This window comes from Balaenoptera acutorostrata, chromosome 2 (genome assembly GCF_949987535.1).
Source record: "Balaenoptera acutorostrata chromosome 2, mBalAcu1.1, whole genome shotgun sequence".
NCBI classification, from domain to species: domain Eukaryota; kingdom Metazoa; phylum Chordata; class Mammalia; order Artiodactyla; family Balaenopteridae; genus Balaenoptera; species Balaenoptera acutorostrata.
Window position 1 is genome coordinate 154,178,082 of NC_080065.1, and position 26,841 is coordinate 154,204,922.

A 26,841-nucleotide genomic window follows, 5' to 3' on the forward strand; every position below is an offset into this window, starting at 1 on the left:
CTAACTGGTCGCCAGGCCTGAGTGGTTCTCAAAATGTGGTCCCAAACCAGGACATCAGCTTCACCTGGGAAGTTGTTAGACCTGCAGACTCTCCTGTCCCACCTCAGACCTACTAATCAGACACTCTGGGGGGTGGAGCCTTGAGAGCTGTCTTTTAAGGAGCATCTCAGGTGACTCTGCTGCCCCCTCAAGTCTGAGAACTACTGGCCAAATGTTTGCAGCTAGAATGACGTAAGGTATTTTGTGAGTGGTCGCAGGCAAAAACTGGCCAGGTTTGAAGAGCCTTCCAAGCACAGGTCGATGCAGCCCGTTGAAATGGTCTTCATCAGCTTGAGAACATTTTATGATCAATCCCCAAACCCTTATTGTCCAAGCGGGACCTCCGCACTTCTTTCACCAGGCCTCACAATCACTTAATATCTTTGCATCAAGATTCAGCTCACAAGTGAAGTGTAAAAAGGCCTTCCCCATCTCCCTCACCTGGGCTCCATGAAACCTTATGCTGTAGTAGGACAGCGTGACTACCAACATCCTCTCCATTCTTGTTAATAGGCAGCTCAGTGGCTGGCACACAGTAGGACTGCACCAAGCCAGGAAATGGCTGCTCCCCAGTTGGGAGTTTGGGATTCTGTTTCTGGCCCTTCCTCGTAGCAGCAAGTCCCTTGGCCTTGCTGAGCCCTAGTCTTCATTGCTCTATGATGGGGGAATAATGACCCTTGGTCTCCTTTCCACAATGGAGTATAGGAGTCTGTGTCTGGATCTCGGGGACAATAGGATCAGTCAGTGATTCTCAAGTTCAGTTGCACATCGGACTCAGCAGAGGGGGAGTGCTAAAAATACCCATGCCTGCCCAACTCCCAGAGAATCTGGTTTCATTGGTCTGGGGTATGGCCTGGGCATGGGATTTCTAGAATCTCCCCAGTTGACTCTGGAATACAGCCACATTGGAGAACCACGGCTGTAGGTAAATACCTCCTTTCCTCAAAATGCTTGTAGAGTTTGAATGAGATTATGCGAAAGTACCTTGTAAAGGGCTTTAAAATTTAAGAGTTACACAGTTCCACATGGAAAACTGAATGAAGATGATTCAGGAAGTATTAAAAAATACCTATGGGTGGGGGGGAGAAGGAGATAATTTGAGGGATGTCAGGCACCTTGCAGTTTGGTAATTTCCCCTCTTCTAGATCTATCTTGCTATTTCTTTCCTGATGCGTTAAGTATCAAATTGATTTGGGCTCATCTTTGCCTTAATGTGAAAATCTTTCAACTCGCATTGCAGGAGTAATGCTTTTAAATAAATTGGTCTAAGCTATTTTGGAGTTGTAGGCCTGGGGGGTGGGCAGCTGCTGTCTGTCCCCAGCAGATCTCGGTCTGGATTTCATGCACACGTCTGAGTCCTCGAGACTCCAAGGGAGTGGGGAATGCAGATGTTGTCACCGTGTAGATCGTGGCCGGTGGATAAGAGCTCATCATAGCCAACACTTACTGAGACTCTAGATAGTGCAAAGATCTGAGCTGAGTGCTTTGAGTGCATTTTCCAATTTAATTCTCCTAGCAACCCTGCGAGGTGAGAACCGTTACCATCTCCATTCTGCTGCTGGGGAAACTGAGGCTCAGGCAGTTGAGAACTTGCCAGTGATGGCACAGCTAATATGTGGCAGAACTGGGATGCCACTTTCTCTGCCGCCACAATGCACCCTGAAGGCCAGGCCAGGCTAGGCTGTCAAGGACAGCAGCAATACTGAATTTGTTCTGGTAATTCAGACCATAGCTCCTTTCACTACTGTGATTCCTTGAGTAGCAACTGCGCTCAGTTGCTCAGGGTCTGTCTGGATAGCTAGACCTTTCTGTTTGCTCTGCTCCTGTTTTCGGAGATGTCCCTCTCTCAGTGAGCAGGGTGAGTGAGCTCTTTTTCTGAGTAGAGTCAGTTTTTCAAAATTCCTCCAAGGATCACTTTCCTAGACCACATTCCCCTGTCCTGGTGGTGATCAACATCTTTGTTTCACCCTCCTTGTAGACTGTTGTGCTCAAGGTAGCCCCATCTCTTGTTACTTTGGCATGACAGACTTAGCAGGAATCAAATTCCCTTCGGACGCTTTGGTGTCTGAATGGCATGTGGGCTTGGACTGCAGCATTCTTGCTTGCCCAGTAGCACATCCTTCAGGATGTTTGTTTGGGTTCACTAGAAGTCAATTGGGTCATCTCAGATCTGAAGTGGCTCTAGCCGTGCACAAATTACCTTTCACTTCTGTTGCGTGTTGGGTAGAATCGAAAGCGAAGAATGCCGTTACCTTTTGTGTGTTTGGTTCCTGGTGGGAACTGTGTGAAGAAGAGGGTTCAGCAGTGACCAAAGACAGACATCATTCCTCATAGAGCTTACGGACACATAATACGAACATGAACAAAATACTTACAGATTAGGAAAATAAAGAGGATGCTGTATTAGAAAATAAGAGGTCTTGTAAATGACACCAAAGATCCAGCTATAGAATTTAAAAGTTCTGTAGTCAGAAAAACTGTTTGCTTGGGGCTTCCCTGGTGGCGCAGTGGTTGAGAGTCTGCCTGCCAATGCAGGGGACATGGGTTCGAGCCCTGGTCTGGGAAGATCCCACATGCCGCGGAGCAACTAGGCCCGTGAGCCACAACTACTGAGCCTGCGCGACTGGAGCCTGTGCTCCGCAACAACAGAGGCCGTGACAGTGAGAGGCCCGCGCACCGCGATGAAGAGTGGCCCCCGCTTGCCGCAACTAGAGAAAGCCCTCGCACAGAAACGAAGACCCAACACAGCCAAAAATAAATAAATAAATAATAATAAAAAAACCAAACAACAACAAAAAAACAAAACAAAAACATTAAAAAAAAAAACTGTTTGCTTTTACCTTTAAGTAGGATCCACCTATAGTGATCGCTGGTCTACCTCTTCAACCAGGTTTTCTTAATTCAAGTCAGGAGATCCTGGCACTCACTGTAGTGGCTACAAGTAGTGTATTTTCCTTTTTTTAGCTTTTTTTTTTTTGAATGAAAGATTCTTTAACTTCTGTAGTGCTTCACAATTTTCAGAAGTTTCACACACGTGATTTCATACAGTCTCATAATAACCCTCCTTTTTTTTTTTTTTTAATCCCCTACCCCTATATTGTGCCTTTCCCCTTCCCTCTCCCCACTGGTAACCTGTAGTTTGTTCTCTATGTCTGTGAGTCTGTTTCTTTCTGTTTTATTCCCTGGTTTGATGTATTTTTTTGATTCCACATATAAGTGATATCATACAGCATTTGTCTTTCTCTGTCTGACATACTTCACTTAGCATAATGCCCTCCAAGTCCATCCATGTTGCTGCAAATGGCAAAATTTCATTCTTTTTTATGGCCGAGTAGTATTCCATTGTACATGTAGACCATATTTTCTTTATCCATTCCTCTGTTGATGGATACTTAGGTTGCCATACCTTGGCAATTGTAAATAGCACTGCTATGAACACTGGGAAGCAGTGCTTTTTCTTTCTTTTTTTAAAAAAATATATTTATTTATTTATTTTTGGCTGCATTGGGTCTTCGTTGCTGCGCGCCCAGGCTTTCTCTAGTTGTGGCGAGCGGGGGCTACTCTTCGTTGCCGTGCGCGGGCTTCTCATTGCGGTGGCTTCTCTTGTTGTGGAGCATGGGCTGTAGGCACACGGGCTCAGTAGTTGTGGCTCGCGGGCTCTAGAGCGCAGGCTCAGTAGTTGTGGCGCATGGGCTTAGTTGCTCCGTGGCATGTTGAATCTTCCTGTACCAGGGCTCAAACCCGTGTCCCCTGCATTGGCAGGCAGATTCTTAACCACTGTGCCAACAGGGAAGTCCCGGCAGTGTTTTTTTCTTAACTTTGGCCAAGGAGCTCTGTTCTTCCCCCAAGGCAGCATGATTGTTCAACCACATGCATCTGAAATTCCTAAGAGAGTTACTCAAATGCAGATTCCAAGGAAGGCCTGGCTTTGGTCAACATAATCAGAATTTCTGGATTATGTGAAACCCAGACTCCTTTGTAAAAAGAACCACTGAGTGATTTTGATACCATCCTAGGTTTGAGAAGTACTGATCAAGGAATAGACTTGTTTCAAAGTGCAAATCATTCTAGAGACTCGACCAGGACTAGAATCCCTTCAGCCTCTTCCACAACCTGGCCTACTTATTTATTGGTCCTCACCTCAAAAACGTCTCTTCCTTTCTTCAGGCATCCATGGGTTTCTAGAGTGTGCTCAGGTGCTCTCTCCCCAGGAGTAAGCCTTCAGTCCTACCCCATGCCCCTTTCTCTGAGGGACAAAGAGGGTTTCCATACCCACCGCCCCACACCCCGCCCCCCATTCCTGCCTTACCCTCCATCCTCCTCCTCCCATCCCCGTTCTCTGAGCAAAGTTCCAGGAGTGTCACCAGGAGACCTGCGGCGGCATCTTCCTTGACCTCCCTGTAGTGTCTAACCGTGTTGCCAGCTCTCCTCCTTTCCTGGCGGTCATTCTTATCCAGGAGAGTAAGGCATTGTGCAGTCTCCTCCCTCGTGGTGGCCTGTGTTGCCAGGCCTTCGACCACCTGCTCTGCACTGAAACCTCAGGTGCTTATTTCCAGTTTCCGGCTGGACATCACTTCTCTGTCCAGGCGAGCACTGCAAACCACTACAAATCTAAAACGGAATCCAGTCCGGGTCTCAAACCAACAGCTTTGCCCATCTGTGTACGTTGACGCCCCACCTCCCTCACCGGCCACATGGGGTACCACTTGCTCCACGAGGCCTTCCCTCATCTGTTATCTCCCGCGTCACTCTGGCTGGAGGGTATCTACTTTAAGCCAGGCCTGTTCTAGTCAAAAGCAACAGAGGCCCACATGACATGGCTGTAGAAAAGAGAGGCTGCTGTGAGGCTAGAGATTTCACAGGAATCTAAGGATGGGCATAGCGGCCCCCACTGCCGGAATGGCGGGAGCTGCAGCTGGAGGCCGTGAAGAACAGCGGTCTCCACGTACGTCCCTCTGTCCCCTCCTGTCGGCCCGCTCATGTCATGGTTTCTGCTACTTCTGAAACCTACACACAGACTACAACAAATCTAAAATTTGTTCATACATTCGTAAACCATGTTATGAATTAGTTCTGCCTTGAACTTGCTGTGTGACCCTGGGCAAGCTACTTAATCTCTGTGAGCCTCAGTTTCCTCACTCTATATAAATAAGACGAAGGGTAATAATAGCCAAGATTTTATTGGGTGCCAAACCCTGCTCTAAGTGTTTTATATTTATTAGCTCAATTAACTGTCACACTAACTTTCTGAGGGAGTTACTGTTACTATCCTCATTTATAGATGAGGAAGTGGAGGCACAGAGAGGCTAAGTAATTTGCCCAAGGTCACACAGCTAGAAAGGGCAAAGCCAAGATTCAAACTCAGGCTCTCTGGCTCCAGAGCTCACGCTATTAGACCGCTGTTCACTTTGAGGAGTTATTGTGAGAATTATAGCGTGGTGGATTCTCTTATTTAGGACACATAGCCGAGAGCAATACTCAGAGTAAGTACTTAAGAATGCTAACAGTCATGACGTCATCACAACATTAGTTTGCAGGTGACCCATATGACCTTCACAGCCCCAGCCGACCTCGTAACTCTTCGCCTCAGCAGCCACGGCTAACCCGGTGTCCCCAGTTCAAATTCTTGTGAGAGATGCTGATTTGGAAAGATGACAGAGCTGGCCTTGAACTGGATTCACCTGGTACAAGAAACCACAACAGAGCTCAGGGGTCATGTACCAACCACGGCAGCTCTCCACTCAGGAGAGGCCGTGGGCAGCTGGCATCCCTAGGTCGTTCTTTCTCAGAACTTCCAGAGTCAACTGTTGCTGAATGCTCTGACAGTTAGGGGACCTGACGGTTACTCTCGCTGAGCACATGCTCGATTCTGAGCCCTGCTTTTGGCCTCATCCCCTGCGGCAAGCTCCCATTCGTTTCCGTGACCCTGACTCTCGCTGCTGGAAGTGGGGCCTGTGGACCAGCACATCAGCACTGCCTGGGAGCTTGTTAGAAATGCAGAATCTCAGGCTCCACCTCAGACCCGCTGAATCAGAAACTGCATTTTAACAAGATCCCCAGTGGTCCTTGCAGGTTAATGTTTGAGTAGCCCTGGCCAGCGAAAACTACTTATATCTGCGTAGCGCTGTTTTGTTTTTTTGTTCTGTAGCTGACTGTGCCTCTAACCAGCTCCGATATAGATATCAGATAATATCAGTAAGCAGTGGATTCTTACAACCAGGTATAAACACTACCAAGGGGAAGGAGCTTCTCAGCCTGTTCCCACAGCCCCACATGGAATAAGGGATTGAAGCCGGATCGGGGATGGGAGTGGGGGAGGGCTCAGTTGCAAGGTGGGGGGGGGTCACACCTGCTGAGAAAAGACAGGGTTCTGAGCCTGCAGCATGCCCACCAGCGGGGTCAAATGCCAGAGGTCAGAGTGGATGCAGGTGGTGTGGAAGTCCACCACGGTGGCAGGACGTGGTCTCCGGGGTGCACGGGGCAGTCAGAAGATGGGAACCCTTGGTGGCAGGGGCAGTGTCTCTCAACTGCAACACAGAATGAGGAGGTGGCCCGGCGGGCACCTGGCAGAGATCACAGAGGCAGGATTCCAGCCCTTAGAGAACAGTGGCAAGAGCAAGACAAGGAGATCTGGGGTCCCCAGTAAGCTTCCCAGGCAGAGGCTTGAGCCAGCAAAATAAATGGCAGGCTCCCTGGAACTAGCTTTGAACAGGGCAGAAGTACCGCCATGAGGGGACTAACAGAAACAGTGCCTGTGGCCAAGGCTGGGACCGGCTGAGCCAGGACCCCCATGCTTGACCCCGGACCCAGCCAGGGGCAGCCTGAGTGGGGTGGCACTGGGGCAGGAGAGGGCAGGCTCCTGGTGGGGGACCGGGGGCGGGAGGGGCAGACAGCCAGCTGCAGGCTGGAGGGAAAGTGTGTATGAGGCCCTGTGGACCGCCTCGCCTTCCTGGCATGAGGGCCGTGGGGAGGTGTGGCTGGATGCCAGAGGGCTTTCCCATCACTGCTCCCTGGCCCCGGTTCACCTGAGAACAGCGTTCCCGCATAAGCGTGGACCTTGCCCCCCCCCCCCCCACACGTTCCCGAGATAACACCCAGCGTCATCCCGGGAACACGGTGACAGCCCGACTGTGTGAGCGAGGCTCCCGACACCCTCCCTGCATTCATTTCCAGTTTGCTGGATGTTGTATGTGTGTCTATGTACAATGACTGAAGAACGAGTCATTAGTGAGCCGTCCAAAGTCCCTTTGGGAACATTCCAGGAAAATCAATATCGCATCAAAGCCACAAATGGCTTTTTTCTTTCCCCCACTCCTTCAAAGCAGGGTTTCTCAGAGTGTGATCCGCCTACCTCCTGCCTTACTCCCCCATGGAGCTTGTAAAACACAGATTCCTGGGGCCATACCTGAAAACTACTGAATCAGAATCTCAGTGGGGCTTCCCAGAATCTGCATTTTTAACCTGCCCCCCAGCCGATTCTAATACACCTTAAAACTTAAAAACCTCTCCTCCGCCTACCCACAAGGCACTTTCTTTCCTTTGCCTAAACCGGATCCTTGCCCTGCCTGCTGGTACTCCCTCCCTGTGCTGCTACACCCACTTAAAGGGCCACCTCTTCCCAGGAGCCTGCCTAGCTGTCTTTGTCCCAGCTCATGTAGGGGGCCCACTGTGCACCCTCCTAACACAGCTCTGCCACATCGTCGTCATTTTTTTCCAGTCTGTGTTCTCCACTGAATGGTAACGCATCCTGTCGAGCCTCGCCAGGCCCAGCACAAAGTTTTGCGCCTAATTAGAACTAATAAATGAATATGAGCGAGGGCAGCTGAGAGGTAATGGTGAAGCTGCAGAGTAGAGGGTGAAAAGTAGATGCTTCCCAGTAGGAAGCTGCCACCTTCCAATTCTTCTCTCGGTCATTCTGAACTCCTAGGTCAAGTTTTGGAGCCAGAGGGCAAGTATTGGACCCAAGGAGAGCCCAGGGCTCTGGCTGGCCTGGGGCACAGCCCACCTGTTTGGGGCTGAGGCATCTGCAGTGGAAGCCTAGCTCTCTATCTACATTTTGGAAAAACTCCAGCAGAAAAAAAGGCTCAAGGATGGTTCGCCAGCCCCAAGCCTGACGACAAACTCAGGGCCTCTAGAATGTTCAACACCCCCTCCCCTTGTCAGGCAGGAGGAGTCAAAGAATAGAGCTATCGGACCATGAAACTCCCAAGAGTCCTTTCCCCCAGCGTTTCTCAGAGATTGCTGCCACTGTTTTCTGTGTGAGGCTCCGAATTGCCATTTGCCAAACTGGTAAACGTTGGCCCAGCAGAAATCAGGCAAAAATAGGAGAAGCCCCGGACAGGCTGCCTTAATCGTGTTGGTGAAGGGAGAGCCAGGTGCCTGTGAGCTGGAGAATGCTGCCCATCATCTCGCTCTGAAAAACAAAATGTATTTCCTTAATCTTAACAACTTGAGCACCCCGAAACCTGCTTTACCAGTCCAGGGTGCCTCCTCTGATCTTGCTTGCTTCTCTGTGTATATGGGGCGGGGGTCGTGGGACAAGGTGACTTTGGAAAGGCCTGGCCTGTTGAGACTCTAGGGTCAGCCCAGACTGCTGTGACCACAGGGGACCTTAGCCCCGGAGACAGACTGACCTCTTAACGCATGAAGTCAGAGTGAGGGCACCTGCTCTCAGTCCGAAGTAGGGTCGGAAGCTTCCTGGGTTCTTTGAAGAGAAAGAGGATTGGCTGAATTGTAGGTGGCAGGGCAGAGCAGCTGAGGGCTCCGGGGCACAGTAGGCCCTCAGCAAATAAATGCTTCTCGCATTGAGCTGGTGAGAAGGGAGCAGCCAGTGTTAAATGTGGGCTCTGTCAGAATCCTTCAGACATTTGCTGAAATTCCATGAGGGCGTCAGGGATTATAAGGTTTTAAGGTGATTACTGAGTTTCTTTCGTGATTTTTTTCATAAGGATGTCATTTCTGAATCCACTCTCTTTCTCTTCTCATCTCCCCAAATTACCCTTCCTCCTTCCCTTCCAGGAGGAAGACAGTACGGCGTTATCATTTGGTCAAAATTTCACATTCAGAAAATGGTAACGTTCAAAAATCTTGTTCAGTGCTGCAGCACCCCCCTCCCCAAAGCTGGAGGTTGTGACAGCTGTCATTTACTGAGGAATTTTACATGCATTTACCGTTTCACTTGTGCATTCCAGAGGAGGCAGCTGAGGCCCAGAGAGGCTAGAGAATTTATCAAGGTCACACAGCAAGTTGGCGAGCGGCTTGGGTTTTACTGCGGGCTCTGTGACTCCACGGCCCCGGGGTGCTTGTCAGTGCCACATCCTTGTCTCCTAGAGGTCATTGGTGCTTGTTGATATAACATCGCCGCGAACCATTTCTCCACCATTTCTCAGAGCGTTTTGTCCACGTGTCCTGATTAGAGAATTAGTTAAGCTCTCGAGCTCTCCAGGGAGCCGTGGCTGGAATCCTGCCTCCTTCCTAGAGTCTGCAGGCAGCCAGATCCCACAGACCCTGCTCTGTCGGGCGGTGAGGACGAGAGATATGGCCCCGTGGTTGGGGGGCCAGCAGGCAGGTTGTGATGACCCACGGGGTACGTGCTCCCTGTCAGTTCCCAGGCACTGAACCCAGGCACCTACCCCCCTCCCCACCCGGGACCTCCTCTCCTATTTCCCTCTTTGCCTCCTGCCCTCCTAGGATCGACAGCTATTTGGAAAGGTGAGCACAGAGGCCTTTTCAGAAAGAGTCCTGTTCGCCCGTCTTCCTGGTACCCTCGCTCACTGGAGAGAGAGAAGCAGGATTGTGTGGGGAGGGAGAGGCAAGTGTACGGGAACAGTTTAGATCTAATTGTTCATGATCCAGAGTGTCCTCGTTTGCATTCAGGGGTGCCGCCCGCCTTTGTGAGGGGCCACGCCACGTTGAATGATGTGTTATCAGTGCAATGCAATAGCCCGATGACGTCATGAAAATCCAGGCTTTGGGAGAACGTGTTCACAGGCAAGAACGCAGCAATGAAAAGATGGAAGGGCCTGGTTACGCTGCATAATCCAGCTTTTACTGTATAACCCCTGGGCTTATTGGCCCCTTGTTCCTGTTCTCTTTGACAAAGAATGATTTTTTTTTTTAAACTTTCTGATTAGCAATCAGTAGTTTAAACCTGCTAATCACCTCTTTAGCTTGGCATGCGGACCAAGGAAAGGCCACAGCACTTAATCTGTTCTCTCAGATCCAGAAGTTCAGAAATGTAGTCAGCCCCAGTTTTTAAAATAATTAGACTGTTATTCAGGATAATGCCTACTCTAATTATATATATATATATATATATTTTTTTTTTAAATTTATTATTTATTTATTTTTTGGCTGCATTGGGTCTTCGTTGCTGCACACGGGCTTTCTCTAGTTGTGGCGAGCGGGGGCTACTCTTCATTGTGGTGTGCAGGCTTCTCATTGCGGTGGCTTCTCTTGTTGCGGAGTACAGGCTCTAGGTGGATGGGCTTCAGTAGTTGGGGCTTGCGGGCTCTAGAGCGCAGGCTCAGTAATTGTGGCTCACGGGCCTAGTTGCTCTGCAGCATGTGGGATCTTCCCAGACCAGGGCTCGAACCTGTGTCCCCTGCATTGGCAGGCGGATTCTTACCTACTGTGCCACCAGGGAAGCCCCTACTGTAATTATAATAATCAACATTCTGAGGTTTATTATGTAGAGACTTGTTTTAGTTTACTTTTTAAAAAATTTATTCTTAATGGGTAAAATATACATAACATACAAGGTATCATTTTAACCATTTTTAAGTGTACAGTTCAGAGGCATTAAGTACATTCCTATTGCTGTGCAGCCATCCCCACCATCTGTCTCCAGTTCTCTTTTCATCTTGCAAAACTTAAACTCTATCCCGGTTAAACACTCACTCCCCATTCCCCCTCCCCCATCTCCTGGCAACCACCACTCTGCTTTCTTCCTGTACGAATTTCACTGTTCTAGGTACCTCATATGAGTGGAGTCATACAGGATTTGTCCTTTTGTGACCGGCTTTTTTCACTCAGCGTAATGTCCTCCAGGTCCATCCACGCTGCAGCGTGTGTCAGGATTTCCTTCCTTTTTCAGGCTGAGTACTATTCTATTGTATGTTTACACCATGTTTTGTTTATCCATTCGTTTATTCACAGACACACTTTCACCTTTTGATTATCATGAATAATGCCACTGTAAACATGGGTGTAAAGCTATCTGTTCGTGCCCCTGCCTTTACATCCTTTGTGTACGCACCCAGAAGTGGAATTGCTGGATCATATGGTAGTTCTATTTTTAATTTTTTGAGGGACTGCTACGCCGTTTTCCACAGTGGCTGCACCATTTGCCATTCCCACCGGCAGTGCACAAGGGTTCCAATGTCTCCACACCTTCACCAGCACACTTAGTATTGTCTGTTTTTGTTTTTTTTTCATAGTAGCCATCCTAATGGGTGTGACATGGTATCTCGTGGTTTTGATTTGCACTTCCCTGATGATTAGTGATGTTGAGCATCTCTACAGATACTTTTAAAAAAACGAACTTCTCCTATCATTTCAAAGTTAAAGGCATTAAAATGTAAGGTTCAAGGCGCTGAATCTGAGAAGCCGTGCTGCCTGGGTTTAGTGCTGGCCTCACTCCTTGCTGACTGTAGCTGTGGGTCAGTTGCAAGATCTCTCTGTGCTTCAACTTCTCACCTGTAAAATGGGGTAATAAGTAAACTGCCTCATAGGGCTACTGGGAGGATTCAGTGATCTAATACAGATAAATCTCATGGAAAAGTGTGAGACTTGCTATATGTGTTTGATGAGTGCTGGGCTTCATTACTCTCAGAGTAGAATCTGCTGCCTTCCATCCTCCAGGGATGGTTTTCCTCTCTGCCTAGTCTTTTTCAAGTGGGGTAACAGCCTGGGGAATTTGAGGTGAGATGGTGGCTTGAACCCAGTAGGTTTTCAGACCCCCAGGTTGGGCATGTCAGGAGGAAAAAGAGCAGTGGCACAACTACTGAAGCCCGTGTGCTCTAGAGCCCGTGCTCCGCAGCAAGAGAAGCCACCTCAACGAGAAGCTCGCGCACCGCAACGAAGAGTAGCCCCCACTCGCCGCAACTAGAGAAAGCCCGTGTGCAGCAACAAAGACCTAACGCAGCCATAAGTAAATAAATAAGTAAATTTATTAAAAAAGAAAAAAAAAACGAGCAGTGGCAGCCTCTGAAATCCATCCTGAAACTCGGCAGCATCTGGTTTCGAGAGTAAGTTTGTGTAGAGCTGGCAGCCAGGAAATGGGACTGGGAATCTAGTACAAAGGTAGTTTCTCTGGTTCCTTCAACCAATAACTATTAGAGCAAATAACCATCTGGATGAGGAATGGCTCCTAATTGCCTTGGAGTAAGGCATTTAGCTAAGGGTTTGTGTTGCTACATGTGTCACCATGGGACTCTGCATCCTGACGGCCTGGAGGACTGTCCTCAGGCCTGTATCCTCTGCATCTCGGCATTTGGGCCTCCCTGTTGTGCCCCATCTGTAGGTCATTAGTCTCCTGTGAGAGAGATTAGGGTTCCCCTGTCCCTAATTCCAGGGGAAATTCCAGGAGTGTCAGAAGGACCCTGGGTCCTTCCCAGGGCAGATCTCTGACTTGGTCACTCAGCCCAAGGGAAAGAGTCATGGGAAAGTAATCCTCATCTCTGATCCTTCTCTAAAGCCTAACCCAGTTTCCTTAGCAAACATACTGGAGGAAGCGGTGGCGGGGTAGAGAGGGCGGCTTCCCCCTCGCCTGCCTTTACCTGGTTAACTCCTTCTCAGGGCCCAGCTTTCAACATCAGTTCCTCAAGGGATCATCGCCCTGCTCCCTGAATGGGGCCAGGTGCAGTGTTTATATTCCCTCACAGAGCAATATTCTTTCTCTTTAAATCAGTTGTTCAATGGTTATTAGTTAAGACCTCATGTTTTCTTCTGTTTAATGTCAGCCGAGGAGTCTTCTAGACTAGCCATTCTCAAAGCGTGTTCCCTGGAGGCCCCTGAGATTCTCTCAGAAGGTCTGCAAACTCAAACTTCATAATAATACTAAGAAATTATCTGCCTTTTTAACTTTCTACCTATCATGGGAGGACTGTGGAGTTTCCCAGAGGCTACGTGACATGCAGTTTTGCAACAGACTGCTGCAAAAACTGCTCTTAGGACTCAGCTGTCTTCTTTTAAGCCATTCATTAAAGAGATTTGCAAAAATGTAAAATAATGCCACTCTTCTCACTAATTTGTGGGGGAAATATAATTAATTATAAGGATGTGATTTATGTTAACATGTGATTGGTTTATTATTTTTATTTTCAAAGGAATTAATAAATATTTAAAATTTTTCTGTTTTCATTTCTAATATGATAAATGTTGATCAACAAAACCCACATGTGGACTTCCCTGGCGGCGCAGTGGTTAAGAATCCGCCTGCCAATGCAGCGGACACGGGTTCGATCCCTGGCCCGGGAAGATCCCACATGCCACGGAGCAACTAAGCCCGTGCGCCACAATTACTGAAGCCTGTGCACTCTAGGGCCCACGTGCCACAACTAGAGAAAGCCCGTGTGCAGCAATGAAGACCCAGTGCAGCCAAAAAAAAAAAAAAAACACCCATATGAACAACAACTCTTGGGGTCCTCATGTTTTAAGAGTGTGAAGGTGTCCCAAGACCAAAAATTTGAGTGAGGATTGCTGCCCTAAACAGGGATCAGGAACTTTTTTCTGTAAAGGACGAGTGGACCATACCCTCTCTGTCTTAACTATTCAACTCTATAGCATGAAAGCAGCCATAGATAATATGTATACAAATAGGCATGGCTTTGTCCCAGTGAAACAAGCAGTGAGTGAGTTTGGCCTATGGGCTATAATTTGCCATCTCCTGCTCAAGGCTCTAAGCTCTAAAATGCCAGGAACCACATCTAACCGATAAATTGCTTTATCCCCAACACCTAGCACAGGGCCTGCTACTTAGTAGATGCTTAGGAATTATAACAGAAATAGTGTTTAGCGGCTGGTTGTCCAAGTCAAAAATAACAATGGCTTAACTTCAAGGTATAACTTATTTAGCACATTAAAAAAAAAAAAAAATCAAGAGGCAGGCCAGTTAGGGCCAGGGTGATGGCTCAAGGGACCCAGGTTCCTTGTGCTTTTCTGGTCCACCATTCTTAGCATGTGATTTCCATCATTAAACTCACCTCATGGCTCAACCAACCTTAAAGAGCCTCAGGAGAATTAAGCTGATCTGCCAATAATGAACTGCCCATCAGAACAAAACTTAACATTCTTCAAAGAAGGAATATAAAATTCAGATTCTCGACAGCTTAGCGTTCAGAGTATCTAGCATACGATAGAAAAGGTACTAGACTTAGGAAGAAATACAGTAGAAACAGACCCAGGGATGGCAGAGATGTTGGAATTAGCAGAAAATGAACTAATATTTATTATAGATATGTTTAAGGATTTTTAAGGAAAAGAAATCAGTAGGGAAATGGAACCAAATAAAAATTCTAGATGAAAACTACAGTATCTGAGATGAAGACTTCCCTAGATGGATCTAACAGTAGTTCAGATGATGCAGGAAGAAAGATCATTGAACGTGAAGTCAGAGCAGTAGAAACTATCCAAACTGAAGCACAGAAAGGAAAAAAAAAAAAGTTGGAAAAAAATGGTCAGAAGCTCAGTGATCTGTGGGATGTTGTTAATCAATCTAACAAAGGTACATTTGGATTCCCAAAAGGAAAGGAGAGAGAGGGAGAGATTGAGAAAGAAAATATATTTGAAGAGGTAATGGCTGAAAAGTTCCAAAGTTGGTGAAAAATATTGACCCACAGGTCCAAGAAGCTCAACAAACCCTAAGCACGATAATCATGTGGAAAATCACACGTAGATACATCATAGTTACCTTGCTGAAAACTAAAGAGAAAGAGGAAAATCTTAAAATCTCCCAGAGGATAAAGACATGCTGCCTGTAGAACAATAAGAACCATTGCTAACTTATCAGAAACGATGCAAGCCAAAAAATAATTGAATAATATCTCTGAGGTGCTGAAAGGCAGAAAAAACAGTCTGCAATTCTATATCAACAAAAGTATCCTTAAAAAATGAGGGTAAAATCAAAAGCTCTATTTTCAGTTACAAAGGCCGAGAGAAATGCTCACCAGCAGACTTACACAATAAGAAATGTCAAAAGAAATTCTTTGGGGGGAAAGAAAATGCTCTCAGGTGGAAATGTGGATCTACATGAGAAATTAAGAGCACCAGAAATATAAAAGACTTAAAACTTTTTTCTTAATTTCTTTAAAAGATAATTGACTGTTTAAAGCAAACATAATGATAGTGTTACTTTCATTGAAATTTTTTGAAAGGAGGAAAAGAGAATCGAGAAACAGATGAGACAACCAGAAAACAACTAGTAAATTAGTAGACTTCAATCTAGCTACATTAATAATTCATTAAAAGTAAACAGACTAAACACGCCAATTAAAAGGCAGATATTGTCAGGTTGGGGGGAAAAAGCAAAACTCCAGTGTACCAGCTGCCTACAGTAGACTCACTTTGATGTGAATACACAGGTAGGTTAAAGGTAAAAAGAGGGGGGTCTTAAGTGTGTCACCTGGGCCATCGCCATGGTAAAGCTGAGCAAAGAGGCCAAGCAGAGGCTGCAGCAGCTTTTCAAGGGAGGCCAGTTTGCCATCCGCTGGGGCTTTATTCCTCTCGTGATTTACCTGGGATTGAAGAGGGGTGCAGACCCTGGAATGCCTGAACCAACTGTTTTGAGCTTACTTTGGGGATAAAGGACTATTTGCTCATCTGGTTTTGGAAGCAGTCAATGCAGAGGAACAACATGGAAGGTGTGCACTCCGGCTGGGATAAGAGATGCGACATCGTTTAGATGTTCACCAGTTGGATGACACAGGCTCTTCTCAGATGTGTCTGTGGCAGAGTGGAACCTCTACTGACTTATTTACGGTAGACCGTACTAAAAATAAATGTTTTTAACAATGTTAAAAAAAAAAAAAAAAGTCAAAGGATGGGAAAGGTATAGCATACAGATACTAATCAAAAGAAAACTGGCAAAAAAAAGAAAAAAAGAAAAAAAAAAAAGAAAACTGGCCAATTAATATAATAATAGGCCAATTCATCAAAAAAACCATAATAACCCTAAATATGTACACACGTAATAGCTGAGTTCAAAATACATGAATAAGTAAGTGACTGGATCCACTCTTCGCAAGGGGAAGGGCTGATGGAGACATTTCCTCATTCCTGGCCCGTCTCCGCTGAGTCAGTGAGGAGGACAGCAGTAGGGGCAGAAGCAAGCCGACTCCGTAGCTTCGTTCTGTGTTCCGCATTTGTGTCCTTCCCGTGCCTCTGAGAAGGCAGGCCCTGGGCTCTCCCACAGGGGCCCATGCAGAGAGTTCCCACAGGCTACTCCACCTCTTCTTGCCCTAAAGTGTTTTCTGGAACCTGCCAACCTCACGTGGGATGCCAGCCAGGACTAGGGCCTGTGCACCTGAGGTTGGAGAGGACTGGGGTCCTAGAGTGATGGATGGGGTCAGGGTTGGTCCTGGGGAACTCCAGGTGTCCGAGGACACAGGATAAGGTGGCAGCGTCTACTACCTTCAGGCTGGCTCCTGCCTTTCAGATACTGAAAGGGGCTGAGTCAGCCCCAGGTGGGGCAGGGGAAGGGGTTAGGGGAATTTTTAAGCAGTAATGAAATGTTGCCTGGAAGGGGAAAAGGAGGTGGTTTCCAGATAGGGTGTGCCTAGATGACAAAGAATTGCATTATTTTCAGTCCCATTTGCTGAGAATCCAGCAATGATTTCTTTCCCCTTCCCTTCCCTTCCCTTCCCTTCCCTTCCCTTCCCTTCCCTTCCCTTCCCTTCCCTTCCCTTCCTTTCCCTTCCCTTCCCTCTCCTTTCCCTCTCCTTTCCCTCTCCTTTCTTTCTCCTTTTCAAACTGTTAAAAAAATTGTGGCAAAATACACATAACATAAAAATTACAGTCTTAAGCATTTTTCAGTGTACAGTTCAGTGGCATTAAATACCTTCACGTTGTCATGCAACCATCACCACCTTACCATCCATCTCCAGAATCCTCTCCATCTTGCACAAGTGACTCTCTGTACTCATTGAAGAGCTAGCTCCTCATTCTAGCCCCTGGCAACCACCATTCGACTTTCTGTCTGTATGATTTGACTACACTGTGTATTCCATGTAAGTGGAATCATGCGGTATTTGTGTTTTGGGGACTGGCTGATTCACTCAGCATAATGTCCTCCAGACCCATCCATGCTGTAGCATGTGTCAGAATTTCCTTTTTTAAGGCTGAGTGATATTCCATTGTATGTACACACCACATGTTTCTTTTTTTGTCTGTGTTCAGTCTTTGTTGCTGTGTGCGGTCTTTCTAGTTGCGGCGAGTGGGGGCTACTCTACGTTGCGGTGTGCGGGCTTCTCATTGTGGTGACTTCTCTTGTTGCGGAGCACGGGCTCTAGGTGCGTGGGCTTCAGTAGTTGTGGCACGTGGGCTCAGTAGTTGTGGCTCATGGGCTCTAGAGCATAGGCTCAGTAGTTGTGGCGCATGGGCTTAGTTGCTCCGCGGCACGTATGTGGGATCTTCCCGGACCAGGGCTCGAACCCGTGTTCCCTGCATTGGCAGACGGATTCTTAACCACTGCGCCACCAGGGAAGCCCACCACATGTTTCTTATCCATTCATCTATTGATGGACACTGGGGTTGCTTCCACCTTTTGGCTCTTGTGAATAATGCTGCTCTGAACACAAGCGGACAGCAGTGATTTTTTTGTTGTTTAATTTTGCTTTGTGTTAAGGTAATGAGGTAAAGGCAGGGATAGAAGTTAGTGGTTCAGGACACGGGCAGCCTTATTTCACACAGGAGACCTAGAAAATAAGCACCTGGGAGAGTTTATCCCTGCAGATCTGCGTGTTTGATGGGACAGAGCTGTCGAAACCTTTCGGTAGTTGGGGGCTTTAAAGTCCATCCCACCCTTCCGCCAATCCTTTGCCCTTCGTGGCCCCCATGGTCACAGTTAAGATGTCATTTCTTGCTTCGGCTATTGTAACAGGGTGGCCAGACTCCAAGATCATTTTCCAGCAACTCATGTTGCAACTACTTCTGGAAGTTTCTTCCACAGGGCCTTCCAGAGCAAATTGCTCCCCTTCTCAGAAACTTCTCATGGTTCTCCAAGGCCCATAGAAAACCCCAAAACTTCTTAGCATGACTCAGGGCCCCACTGGCCTTCCTAGGCTGCTTCCCTCTCTTTCCCTCCATTTCCCTCATTTATTGATTGGCCCATTTGTTCACCCTGGGGCCTGTATTTTTGTATTTGTTTCCGAGGTGCATGTCTGATATTGACTCATTGAAATAGTGTGTTAAAGGGCCCAGCACATAAGAAGTGCTGTAATGTTTATGATGAAAAGAGTTTTACCTGGGGTCTCATTAGCTCTAGAGTGATAACCTCGTGAGGTCAATTGTTTCATCCCCAGTTGACAAGCTGAGAAATTGAGCTTTAGAACTGCTGAGAAATGAGTTTGTAATTTTGGCCCTTGGATCAGATTCAGAACCAAGAATCAGAACCAAGCTGTTCCTCTGAGCAAGGCTGTGGCTTTATGAGATCCTGGAAAGCCGGAGGCAGCAAGAATAAATGCTCAGGGGCTCTGGATATGCTCTCTTGCCAAGGAAAGATGAGGTTTTGTGGGGACTGAGTTTGACTGAAGAACCATGAAAGGCCAGTGCTTGTAGATGTCTACTTAGGGAAAGCCTGAGTGTAAAATAGCAGAGTGGAGCATTCAGTTGGCTGCTTTTCCAACTCTAGAAGGATATATAAAGGGAATATAAGCTCATGTTGGAAGGGACATGCTTCTCCCTTTATAGGGGACCCAGGAACGAGGAAAAAGCCTTACCAAAATAGGTTGCATTCATGCTGGTAAAATTCTGAATGCTCAGCTGGATCGATGAGGAAGTTGGAGCAAGTGGGTGCATGCAGACTCCTTCCTCCAATGGGCAGCTTGCTGAAATGCTGCGGTCGAGGACAGAGGAGAAATCAGAAATGCCCATGGGGTGGTGAGGGACTTGCTCGAGGTCACCCAGCTAAAAAAAGCTGAGCTGGGCCTCCCACAATTTAAGAGTACAGGTCCAGTGGTTCTGGCGTATCATGCAGGCTGCTTTTAATAAACACCTTCCAGTTGGAGCCCTGTAGTACCGTGCAAAGAGCATGGGCTTTGGAGCATCATTTGCAGGCTTGGCCAGGTTAGCCGGCCTCAGTGCTTTCATCTCTCTGCAAGGCGTGGAGAAGAACCCTTTCCTCACCAGGCAGTGTTGAGGACTAGTGAGCAGTCAGGCAAAGCTGCCAGCAGGTGCCTAGGACAGAGTCGGGTTACTAATGCTGCTGTTTCCTGGTGAGTTCTTGCTTTATCAGCTCTTCCTTTGCTCGGCGGTGTGTACAGCCATCGCCTGGGACTTGCCCCACGTGGTCAAGATTCTTGGTTGACTGCACCTTAGGTGCTCTCACTAAAGGAATAGAAGGTTCTGGTTGAATGCAAAGGTCAGACAAGTACAGCCTCCTTACTTTTCTTGTTAGAGCATTTCCATTGGCCTACACCAGCGATCATGGGGTAGGTACGGGGAATTTCCTCACTTCCTTTTCCCCCAGAGTATCTGCATGACCTCAGTTTCTGGTGACTCTGTTTGCCGTGGTGTTTGGTACTTCACCTGCTCAGCCAGCATCCACCCTGCGCTGGCTGTGCCCTCACCCCTCTCCCACCTCCAGTAAACTAGACGTGCCTCACTGAGAACATCAGCTTTGTCTGGAGAGAGCAGGTGGACCTCAGCCTCTTTCCCGCCTGCAAAGTTCTACCCTTGAGTTTCCAGGAAGCCACTTGATTGCATTACTGATTGATAACTCCGTTTACCCTGGAGTGGAGACAGCCATAGTTCCGAGTTCTGCTTAGGATTTATCGTGCGCTGACGTCAAGGCCCAAGTGAAAAACTGAGAAGGCCTGGTTATGCCGAGTGCCTGTCGGACACCACTGAGAAGGCTTTGAGGTCTCTTATTTTATATGTTTAAAAAGGGCTCCTTCTTCTTTTGAGACAGGACTTCAAACGAAGCATTCCAGGCCACACTTCCTTTTGGTAAATCTTAACCAGTGTAAATGTTTGCTTTTGTGTTGTAAATCTTAGGAGGTTGGGCTGGGGGTGGGGAGGGGAGGGAGGGAGGAATTTCAGAAGCAGGTGTCCTGCCAGCAAAAGTTAAAACTTAATCTGCTGTTTGGGGTGTTTGGGGGAGGCGGGTGGCTGGAAGGGGAGCGTTCATAATTAACGAGCCATGCTAATGAACTGGAATTTGGAGACAGAGCTTTTTTACCAGGTTGTGCGAATTCCTGGACCTCGTGCCCGTGGCCCCCTGGAAAGAAAGGGAGTTTAGGAAAATTCCGACTTGCAGGCAGAAACCCCTGTTGGGGAAGTCAGTGAATGAACATGGGAGCAACAGGGCAAAACAGTAATTAAAAGGGTAGAAAGATAAAGGGGAAAGTGAAATGATACAAAGCAGTATTCATTAATAACTGTGGGTTTGGTTAAAATGTAAATTCTTCTAACAGTTATTAAAAGAAGCGTCCATTTCCCTGCTTCCCCGGCTGGGTCCCCCCTCACCACACCCAGGGGCATAATACACTGAATAGGAGGGTCTGGGGAATTGGCCTGGGACCCACACTCTCCAGGAAAAAGACTTCAATTTGCTGCCTAAGATACACCCCCTCGGAAGAGACCCTTGAAAAACCTGGGACACTGTGTGGAGGGAGGCCACGTATGCCATGTGTAACTTGGGCAAAGGCATTCACCTTCTCCTAGACTCAGTTTTCCTGTCAATGAAATGGAGAGCAGCCAGCACTTTCAGAATGGTGAGGATCTCTTGTGACTGTGGATGCTTGCCCCTGCATTCAGTAATCACTATCGTTAGCCCCACCCCTGCAGAGCCCCCCCCCCCCCCCCCCCGCTGCATCTATGGAATGTTCTGGAGGGGGATGGCTTAGTGGGAGGTGATCCTGGGGTTAATGAAGCTGAGACCTCCCTCCACCTCTACGTGTACTCGCTCCCTGAGGCCCCTTTTGCCTTTCTCTTTCCTCTGTTCCTCTAGAAGGAGTTGGGGCTGGTAGTGGAGGGAAGGGGACAGAGCTCGGCGGGAAGGATGCAGTGAGGGTTTGGCAGGCAGCGGCTGGGTTTGGGGACTACAGCGCTCTGCAGTTCAGTAAGAGGGAGATGGAGAAAGGGTTGGGCCCTCGTCCCGTCCTCTCCCCTAAAGCTACTGAATCTTTTTACTATGAGAAGCAGCGGGTGCTTCTAGAATCCTGTACCTCCAATCCCCCCCGCCCCGCCTCCCCAAGAGCCTCAAACTGACCTCAAGGCAGAACTGCCAAGAAGTGAGCTGGGTGACTCACAGCCATTCCCCAGTTTGGGGCCATCAGAACCCCCTACCCACACTGGCGGGTCATGCTTCAAACGGCAGCTTTGCCACTTCCTCACTTAGCCTTGAGTGTGAGAGCAGCAAAACCGGGAAAGCAGCCTAAACATCTCACGCTGGGAGCTGCACACGTTAAGTTGGGGGGCATCCACACAATGGAGTGCCATGCAATTAACAGAATGAGGTAGAGCTACACGTGCTGATATGGAAAGAATTCCAAGAAGTGTGATTAAGCAGACAGCAAGATTCAGAATAGTATGTTTTGTGTTTTTAAAATGGGTTTAAAAATACACACCCATATGTAATAGAGTCTTACAGAGGGGCTCCAAAGCATCAGGTATTCCCCAGAAACACTGAGCCCACACAGGATAAAAATAGCTGCTGGTCCAGCATCACCCTTTGAGCCTCACGACTTTGGAACTACTTTGTGTTTCTACAGCCTCGCCTTTCCCACTTCACTGAATTACCTGCCTGACTCATGTTGAGCTTGCAACTCCCAGTCAACGGAGAGTGAGTGGAGGAAGATTGTGTACGCACCATAGTGTAATTTTTTTAATATAAATTTATTTATCTTACTTATTTGTTTTTGGCTGCATTGGGTCTTCGTTGTTGTGCGTGGACTTTAGTTGCGGCGAGCAGGGGCTGCTCTTCCTTGCAGTGCATGGGCTTCTCATTGCTGTGGCTTCTCTTGTTGCAGAGCACAGGCTCCAGACGCGCAGGCTCAGTAGTTGTGGCGCATGGGCTTAGTTGCTCCGTGGCATGTGGGATCTTCCTGGACCAGGGATCGAACCTGTGTCCCCTGCATTGGCAGGTGGATTCTTAACCACTGCACCACCAGGGAAGTCCCACTGTAGTGTAATTCATCAGTTTTGTTTTGTTTTTTAATTTTATTTACTTTTGGCTCTGTTGGATCTTCATTGCTGTACGTGGGCTTTCTCTAGTTGTGGTGAGCGGGGGCTACTCTTCGTTCCGGTGCGTGGGCTTCTCATTGCAGTGGCTTCTCTTGTTGTGGAGCATGGGCTCTAGGTTCACGGGCTTCAGTAGTTGTGGTGCACGGGCTCAGTAGTTGTGGTGTGCGGGCTCTAGGGCACGCAGGCTCAGTAGTTGTGGCTCGCAGGCTTAGTTGCTCCACGGCATGTGGAATCTTCCCGGACCAGGGATGGAACCCGTGTCCCCTGCATTGGCAGGCGGATTCTTAACCGCTGTGCCACCAGGGAAGCCCCTCATCAGTTTTGAGATGGACTTTTTTTGTTTGTTTGTTTGTTTTACAAAAACAAAATGTTAACACCTTCAAATGTTAACCTACTGACACCTTCAAATTGGGGATGAGTCTTCACAATGCCGTTGGCATGGTAATTGCCGACACACGCACACACCCTGCTGCTCCTGCTAGCGTAGCTGGTACCATGGCTCCTCTGTGTTTCAGTCCCAAAGAATTTAAGAACTATCGTGGACAGACCTTTGTTCTTATCAAAAAACCCGTCTTCGACATCTTCTGGTACAATCAAGAAAGCATCAGAATCCAAACTCAAAGTAATTTTCAGCAGCTTGGAAGAAAATCAGAGGCATTATCAGAGGTCTCTTTCAAGAAACGCCACCCCAGCCCTCCGTGGCACAAAGAATGGCACTGTGAGGGACCCGCAGGTGCAGGTGACTCAGAGCTGAGGAGGGTGCAAGCTTATCAGTACCTGAGCTAATGTCGTTTGCTTCTGTTTTTCCTTTTTGCATATATGGAAGAGAGAGCCATGTAATTAAGTCCATACCTGAATAAGCCTAAATAAGCTTTTTCAATACATATAAATATTCTGAGATAAAGAAAGCATGGGATCATAGTTTATTGGCAGTGTTGTTCTTTCTTTGTTGTATATATAATAAAACTTTTGTAAGTGACGCTTGTTCTCTTAGGTTTGATGAAGTCTAGTGGATGTGTGTGCACGCTGGGCACATCCCATGCTGGTATGTCCATGAAAATATTTCTGGAAGGACACACAGGAAATCTTTTTATTTTTTAATTGAGGGTAATTAACATATAACATCATATTAGTTTTAGGTGTATAACATAGTGGTTCGGTATTTGTATGTATCGTGAAATGATCCCCGCAGTAAGTCTAGTTAACATCTGTCTGCATACGTAGTTACAAGTTTTTTTTTTTTTGGCTTGTGATGAGGACTTTTAAGCTCTACTCTCACAAACTGCTAAATATAAAATAGACACAAGCAAGAACTTACTGTATAGTACAGGGAACTGTATTTAATGTCTTGTAATAACCTATAATGGAAAAGAATATGAAAAACTATGTATTTATATGTGTACAACTGAATCACTTTGGTGTACACCAGCAGCTAACACATTGTAAATTGACTATACTTCAATATGAAAAATTAAGATCTGCTTTCTTAGCAACTTTTAAATATGCAATATAGTATGGTTAACTGTAGTCACCATGCTGAACATTATACCCCTATGACTGCCTTATTTTATAACTGGAAGCTTGAACCTTTTGGCACCCTTTACCCGATCCACCAACCCCCCGACCCCATCCCAGGCAACGACCAATCTGTTCTTTACATCTATAAGCTTTTTTTTTTTTTTCCTTTGTAGATTTCACATATAACTGAGAAGGAAATCTTAACTTTCCTGTTTTTTTAGGGGCACCCATGGGTGAAGAGGGGAAAGGTTCTTGTTGCCTGTATTTGCAGATTGTTTTTTTGTTCGTTTTGGGTTTTTGTTTTTTTTTTTTAATTTATTTATTTTTGGCTGTGTTGGGTCTTCGTTTCTGTGCAAGGGCTCTCTCCAGTTGCGGCAAGCGGGGACCACTCTTCATCACGGTACGCGGGCCTCTCACTATTGTGGCCTCTCTTGTTGCGGAGCACAGGCTCCAGACGCGCAGGCTCAGCAGTTGTGGCTCACGGGCCTAGTTGCTCCACGGCATGTGGGATCTTCCCAGACCAGGGCTCGAACCCGTGTCCCCTGCATTTGCAGGCAGATTCTCAACCACTGCGCCACCAGGGAAACCCTCGTTTTGGGTTTTTTAAAAGATACTTTTCATTATATTTTCTCTGATTTTGTATTTACTTTTGTTAAAAAAAAAATTTATTGGCAGTACCTTTGGAGTCTCAAGCCACATCTCAGACCTCCTGACCTCCTAATCTCTGGGGGTGGGACCCCAGGGGCCAGGCAGCCGGGTTCGGTTATCTATCTAGCCAGGCTGAAAGCCAGCCAGCATCTCCGAATTTGTGAGACCAAGAATTCCCTGAGGCTCATCAGGGTTTCAAAGAAATTACTAACTAACTAACTAACTAACTAATTAACTATCTTGCTGCCTTCCCCTCTTTCTCTCCCCATTCCTTCCTCAGATGTTTTTTGAGCACCTCTCCTGTGTATATAGCATCAAACTCCTACAGACCCTCCTCTCCCTTCTGGAGCTGTAAGGGGTGCCCATTTTGCACTAGAGGTACCTGAGAAATGTGTATGTCATTACAATCCTTGATCATCTCTTTAGAGCCTTTAAGTCTGAGAATGTGCCCTCAATGCTATGAAACCCCCCCACCCGGGGAAAAAGGCTTCTCCTCCCTGGAGTGATCTTGATGCAAGGCCAGGTGTAGATTTGTCAGATTCCTAACGATGGGCAGCACCTCTGTGACCTTTGCAACCCAGAGAGGCTGCTCTGAAGTGATGTCAGTCTACAAAGGCCGAGCTCAGTGCTGGTGTGGCCGCCAGGGCTTTCCAGAAGGAGAGGGACATGTGGGAAGAGGACGGCTCCCCCCATCTCCCCATCAGCCCAGACCCATCATTTTGGGGACTTTGACATGGCTACCAAAGTTCCCTAACTGATATACCTGCTTTTTCTCTTCTCTTCTCACTTCACTCTTCAAGATCATCTGAATACAAGGTTCTTACAGAAATTCAATCTGATCATGCCATCCCTTGCGTTAAAAACACTCTGATGCTCTAACATGGCACATAGGACATAAGTCTGACCCTGACTTTGCCTCTCCTGCCCCATCCTGCCCACCCCCCACTGTACTCTGACCACAGGTCTGCAAAGGCCTGGCAACTCTGTGCATTACAGCGTCTTTGCAAACGCTAGTCCCTCTACCTGGAATCTTCTTCCCTCCGTGCTTCACCTTTTAACACCTACTTACCCTTCAGCCCTGTGCTTAATCATCACTTACTCAAGGGAGCCTCCTCTAACATTGCCGAGTAGTTCAGGCCCCCCACAGTCTCATGCCGCTGTGTGCAGCCGCTTCGTAGACCTGCTCACATTAGTTGTGTGACTCACTCTCTTCTCCGCCTCAAGCTCCCCGAGAGCAGGGGCTCGGGCTGTTTCTCCATAAAACTCTATCCCCAGTGCCTGGCTGCAGTGAGCTCTGAACTTTTATGTTGGACAAATGAATGGCTGATCATCCTGCTAAGCAGCGATGCTTCTCCCAAGAGGCAGTGGCAGGCCCTGCCCCCAGCAGGATGTGACCCAGGAGGCTGATTGGTGGGATGGAACGCAACAGGTCCCTCTGGTATCCTGGATACCAGAGAGGGTGGGAATGTAAACTGGGCCCAGAGGCTGCATTCTTGAAATTTCACTTCAGCCCAGGAGGAGTCTGCAGGGAAGTGAACCTGACCTTGAAGTTCTTGCCTTTATTTTTCTCTCCCCCTCTCTCCTAAAAAAGCGAGATAAAAGGGGCAATCCCGCAACACATTCTTTCTGAGGGAGCTGCTAGGCAGGAGCTTCTGAGTCATGCTCCACTCATCACCCAGACCTGCTTCTTGCTGGTACAGGTGCGCCTTCCAAGACTCCTTGGCGTCGCGTGGCCTGGAGGAGGTGAGGTTGCAGGGGGCATGCTCCCTGGGCACTCGCAGAACATCTCAGCAGCAGTTTCCCAAATGAGGTGCCACAGAAGGCAAAAGGTGGGCTGATGATAATCGCAGGTGTTTACTGAGCATCTGTTATGGCCCCAGGAAATGTGCTAAGCACTTCGCCTGCTTTATTTGATCTGCTCCTCCCAACACACCTGTAAGTGAGGAATTACTATGCCAGATTAGACAGATGAGGAATTAGGACTCAAAGAACTGAAAGATCTGCCTGTATCCATCCATACAGCTGGGGGTGGAAGTGCCAGGATGTGAACACAGGTCCATCTAGGAGCTTCCACACCTCTGTTCTGACCACTGTGCCCTCTGCAAGTTGCCCTGACAGCCAGCCCCTGACCACGTACAGTCTTCCTAGCACTTCACATCCGTTCATTTAATTGTTCACAAATTTGATGAGGAAGATATGATTACTCTCATTTCTCCAATTACTAAACTGAGGCTT

At 47.5% G+C, this 26,841-nt stretch overlaps 2 protein-coding genes across 5 annotated transcripts in view; both read left to right on the forward strand.

Annotated features, from left to right (window-relative positions):
- Positions 1-26,841, forward strand: part of WWC1 (WW and C2 domain containing 1) — a 151,244-nt gene that overhangs the window by 11,509 nt on the left and 112,894 nt on the right. The window contains exon 1 of one of the 4 annotated variants that reach the window (XM_007171388.2): positions 20,184-20,202. The exons of the other annotated variants lie outside the window; for them this stretch is intronic. The gene's annotated coding sequence lies outside the window, so the exon portion shown is untranslated. Of the gene's footprint in view, positions 1-20,183; positions 20,203-26,841 lie in introns of those variants that run through there. 4 annotated transcript variants of the gene reach the window in all.
- On the forward strand, positions 15,670-15,945 carry LOC114236397 (mitochondrial import receptor subunit TOM7 homolog). The gene has a single exon (XM_057541179.1). It carries the CDS (start codon positions 15,675-15,677, stop codon positions 15,840-15,842), a length of 168 nt encoding a protein of 55 aa, XP_057397162.1. The 5' UTR covers positions 15,670-15,674; the 3' UTR covers positions 15,843-15,945.